Raw genomic sequence first — 4,260 nt, forward strand, 5'->3', positions numbered from 1 at the left:
GATGACAAAACAGAAGGATTCCCAATCCGCAACCAATCATACAAGAGATTCAACAAATTTAAACGTGATTTTTACGTTTAAATTTGTTATTCAACTCACTTTTACATAAATATTTACATCTAATTCACTTTTAACCCGAATCAATTTTACAAAATCAATTCACTCATAATCAATTCGCGTCACCATAAAATCAAACACACGCTAAGCTTAGAAGAGCGAGAATTGCAAAATTTATCTTAATTCAGAATAGTTTGATTTTCATACTTGAACATAAGCTTTTAAAAGTGCCAACTAAAAAAAAACTAGAATGTTTTGAAGAAAATTCTTCTGTGTGTATCAAAAGGATATCAATCAATAAAGTATGAATAATCACTTGTATCACTTTTACATAAAAAATAACTGCTGATTCCTCCAGATGAGGGAATGCAAAGAATCATTCCTCTGATCAAGCAGCAGGAAGCCAAGAAGACTAAAATAACATGAAGAAAGGCACACAACATTGATCGATACGTGCCTGTCTACACTCATTGATCATCAAAACTGATTTTGATTTTCCTCTATATACTATACAATTCAAGAAAAACACTATCATTGTTCCATCTTTATGATTTTGAATGATGAGACTTACGCGATGGTAGTTCCTGAAGAGAAAGTTAAACGTAAATTTTCATCTCAGTCAGAACCATATTTGAGTTGATGTAAACAAACTTATGAAAAAAATGAATTAATAAGATTACTATTACCTGAGAATAACGAATATGATCATGATGCAAATTCGAAGTTTTCACTATGGTTTCCCACTTGACATTGCTAGATGCTGCATTGGAATCATTTCTTTTAGCATGAGATTTTGTCCCTTGATTTGAATGCATGAAAGAATTCTTAAGCGAATTTATAGGCAGGGCGCGCCAAAGCCAAGACTCGGAAGGCGACTTTGGCAATGGTGGTGGAAGAGGAGAACTAGCTAACACAATTTGCTTGTTGCTGTTGGTATCCGAATCTTCATCAAATGTCCCTCGCACAGGTTGCACCAACACGCGTTCGTGGTTGATATATGTATCGGGCGTCACTACTTCAGCTTCGTATTCTTTGGCTATATGATGTAGCATACCAGACAAAGTTGTAGAGTTTCCACCTAAAGAACTTAACACTTCATAATCCAATGTGACTTTTTCTTCCAAATCTAATGATTGTACATGTTTTGTATCTTGAGAAATTTCTACGCTGGAATTTCTTTCTTTCTCTCTTCTTTTGTCGAAATCCGCAATCATAGTATCTATCCTCCTTTTGTTATCTACAGAACTTAACTTTGAAGATGACAATTTGACAGTACTTGAGTTATCTATGTACAATGTCTTTTCGATTGCCAAACTTCCGGAATATGAACCTCTTTTTGCTCCTTGGGTTGGAACTCCTTGAAATTTTCCTAGTCCTGTGCTGTGGAATTTCAAATTTCCAGATATATTGTTCTCAATCTCTTTAGAGTTCCCAGGCAACTTTGTGCCGCGAAAGGGAGATTGAGGTTTAGTTCTACTAGGAGATATGCCTGCTGCAGATGCTCGTGAACGCCGGAACGGAGAGAGCCTACCTGGAAGCAACTCGCCTGAATAAGCAAACCTGTTTGATTCACTGCTCCATCTCTTCTTTCTTTCTTGCATATCAGGTGATGTCGCCGTTCCAGCACTTGACTTGTTTCTGTGAATTGCTTCCCAAGCCTACATCAAAGATTCATGACAGCGAGTAAATATTTTGAAAACATGTTCATTCATGAGGATTTGTTTGGTTCTGTTGTGACAAACATTGATTTCGTAAAATTGATTCTGACTAAAAGTAAGTTGAATTTTAAGTCTTTTATATTTGTTTACATTTATGCAAAAGTGGTTGAACAATAAACTCAAATGCTAAAAATCAACTGTAGAAGAAAAAACTACAAATTCTAACTAAGTTATAATCAAAATTCTACTCGAGAAAATCGAAACATGATGAATTGTTTTTACCTTTTTCACAGCAGGAATTGGACTAAAAGATCGAATATGTGATCTTTTGTTAGGTTTCACAACCTCACAAGCAGAAGGCGGCAAGGAAACTTGATTCTTCATTTTCATTCCTGACACCGGATTTAACATCGACAACGAATTTCTAAGCTGTAAATGCGGTATCAAACCACATCCTTTACCCAAGACATTATCAGAATTATCATTATCATAAACATCACCTTCATCTACATCTTCATCTTCACTTTCTTCCTCTTGATGTATACCAGTATACGGTACAATATCGGTTACCAACGGCTTCTTCGCATTCTGAATCAATTTGTTAACATCTCTAGGCTGTTGTTCAACTAGTACAGATTGCTTTTTTGAAGAATACTGAGAAGGCTGCAATGTCATAGCCTTCGCGGCCGGTAAGAATCGGTTCATCATGAAGTCTCTTGTTTGTTGATCAGTAGAAAATGTTCCAAACCTCTTTGAATCCAAATTATCATGATCCAATCCACTTACACCACTCACACTGCAGTTCACAGAGAATGATTCTGTTAAATGCGACAGTGTTTCAACAGCATCAGAATAAGCATTATCATCGTCGTTATCCTCCTTCTCCTTCTCCTTAACATAAGATCTTCTGCTCTCAATTCTTTTCTCAGCTTCTCTTTCTCTATCACAATCTAGTTTAACAAAATTTCCGCTAAAAGACTTTGATTTATTCGAGGAAGTGAAATTCTTCTCAACAACAGAATCCTTCTGATTACCAGATTTGATAGATTTTCCCGGAGGAAGCCGAGGAATTGGACCGATTTTAGGGTTCTTAGGAGGAATTTGAAGTACTTCAGATCCAGTATTAGTACTTTTGCATCTTCCAGGTATATGCTCCCAATTGAAAGGCACTGCAACAGGTTCTGTAACCTGATCCAATGCCATTTCTGATTTGTAACCCGCAAGAGTGTTTCGTTTCTCTAATATCTTCCTCTTTGATTCTGTTAACGACGGCGACGTAGCTGAATTGCGCCGCACGGACATTAGAGGAGCATTGATGTTCAATCTCCTCTCAGACATCTTGCTCCAAAATTGATCAAAAGTTGATCAAATTCAAAGTTCAAAACAATACTATATACTAATTCTCAGCACCAAGGCCTAAAAAATTAGGCATGAAACTTTCTATCCAATCATGAACATCTGAAAAAGAAAAAAAGCATGTAAAAACCGATTATTAACAGCTTAATTCAGTACTAACAACATTCAACAAGTGATTATAACTTAGAAGGCTTGAATTGATTAGAACAAAGAAACACAATTTTGAACTAATTGATAACTGAAACAATCATAACAAGTGATGAAGTAAACTTACACAGCATACTCAATTAGAACTATCACAAGTTGTTAAAATTTGGATCTAAATTGATATAAAAAGCCATGATTTAAGCTAAAAAGTAAAAAGAAAAAACTTATATTTTCTGTCAAAGAAAAACCTATATAAAATACAAAATTTGTTTAGGCAATAGTAATATCCACAATCACTGAATTAAATAAAATAGTGCATGAATCTAGTGAGCATGTTCATGAGCATCCCGTGCTAAATTTTCTAGGACCCACAAGAGTCATAATAATACTAAGAAAAGAGAAAAAAAGATAACAAACCTATCGAAGCAAAAGAGGTATTGGTATTGAATGTTTTTGTGAACAAGAGCTAGACAGTGTTTGGAAAAAGATGTAACTAAAAATGAGCGGTTGGTTATTGAATGATGGAGTGGAATAAGTAGGATGAAAGAAAAGGTGAGGGAGATAGATAGAGACACAAGCTTTGATATTTCTTCTCTTCTATGTTTTTGTTTTCTATGCGTTTTCAGAGATACTGAATCACTGTCTTGTGAAACTGTGGCTATGTAGTGCACTTTTTTAGGCACAGTAAAATTATGTTTGTTTGTATTATCATTATCATCGATAGTTATGCGGAAACATCAAATAAAATATAATGGCGCGAGTTCGAATCGCGACGTGTGTAAGGAGTATTATAATCTTTGAATATAAAGTGATGGTGTGGTCGTTAAGCCGAAGGAAAAGTGATGGTGACATGGTGTGGTCACGGACGTAGCGTGGAGAAAATGAGAGCAGTTAGTGGTAAGAAAAGGTCTTTGATTTAATAAATTGGATGGATAGATAGATACACATGGTGTTGTGGACCGTCCCTATATTTAAAAGACGGAAAGTCCATGAAATATTTATTTCATCATATCTTATTCTCAATCATTTTACTTTTGTTTGA

The 4,260-nt window shown here is 35.2% G+C and overlaps 1 protein-coding gene across 2 annotated transcripts; it reads right to left on the minus strand.

Annotated features, from left to right (window-relative positions):
• Window positions 1-332: 332 nt before the first annotated feature.
• On the minus strand, window positions 333-3,937 carry LOC127080785 (uncharacterized). 2 transcript variants are annotated; one of them, XM_051021083.1, is made up of 4 exons: window positions 3,636-3,937; window positions 1,998-3,173; window positions 744-1,715; window positions 333-641 (listed from the first exon to the last, which is right to left on the minus strand). In XM_051021083.1, exons 2-4 carry the CDS (start codon window positions 3,051-3,053, stop codon window positions 603-605), a joined length of 2,067 nt encoding a protein of 688 aa, XP_050877040.1. In that variant the 5' UTR covers window positions 3,054-3,173; window positions 3,636-3,937; the 3' UTR covers window positions 333-602. The 2 variants fall into 2 exon arrangements, with proteins under 2 accessions (XP_050877040.1, XP_050877046.1); XM_051021089.1 differs by lacking the exon at window positions 3,636-3,937 and adding an exon at window positions 3,346-3,610.
• Between the last annotated feature and the right edge of the window lie 323 nt (window positions 3,938-4,260).

Source organism: Lathyrus oleraceus, chromosome 1 (assembly GCF_024323335.1).
Source record: "Lathyrus oleraceus cultivar Zhongwan6 chromosome 1, CAAS_Psat_ZW6_1.0, whole genome shotgun sequence".
NCBI classification, from domain to species: Eukaryota; Viridiplantae; Streptophyta; class Magnoliopsida; order Fabales; family Fabaceae; genus Lathyrus; species Lathyrus oleraceus.

Coding starts and splice junctions, on each gene's coding strand:
- LOC127080785 (XM_051021083.1), bottom strand. CDS start 3,053: ATGTCTGAGAGGAGATTGAACATCAATGCTCCTCTAATGTCCGTGCGG. Junction 1,716..1,997: donor CAATTCCTGCTGTGAAAAAG/GTAAAAACAATT, acceptor TCTTTGATGTAG/GCTTGGGAAGCAATTCACAG. Junction 642..743: donor ATCATATTCGTTATTCTCAG/GTAATAGTAATC, acceptor CTTTCTCTTCAG/GAACTACCATCGCGTAAGTC.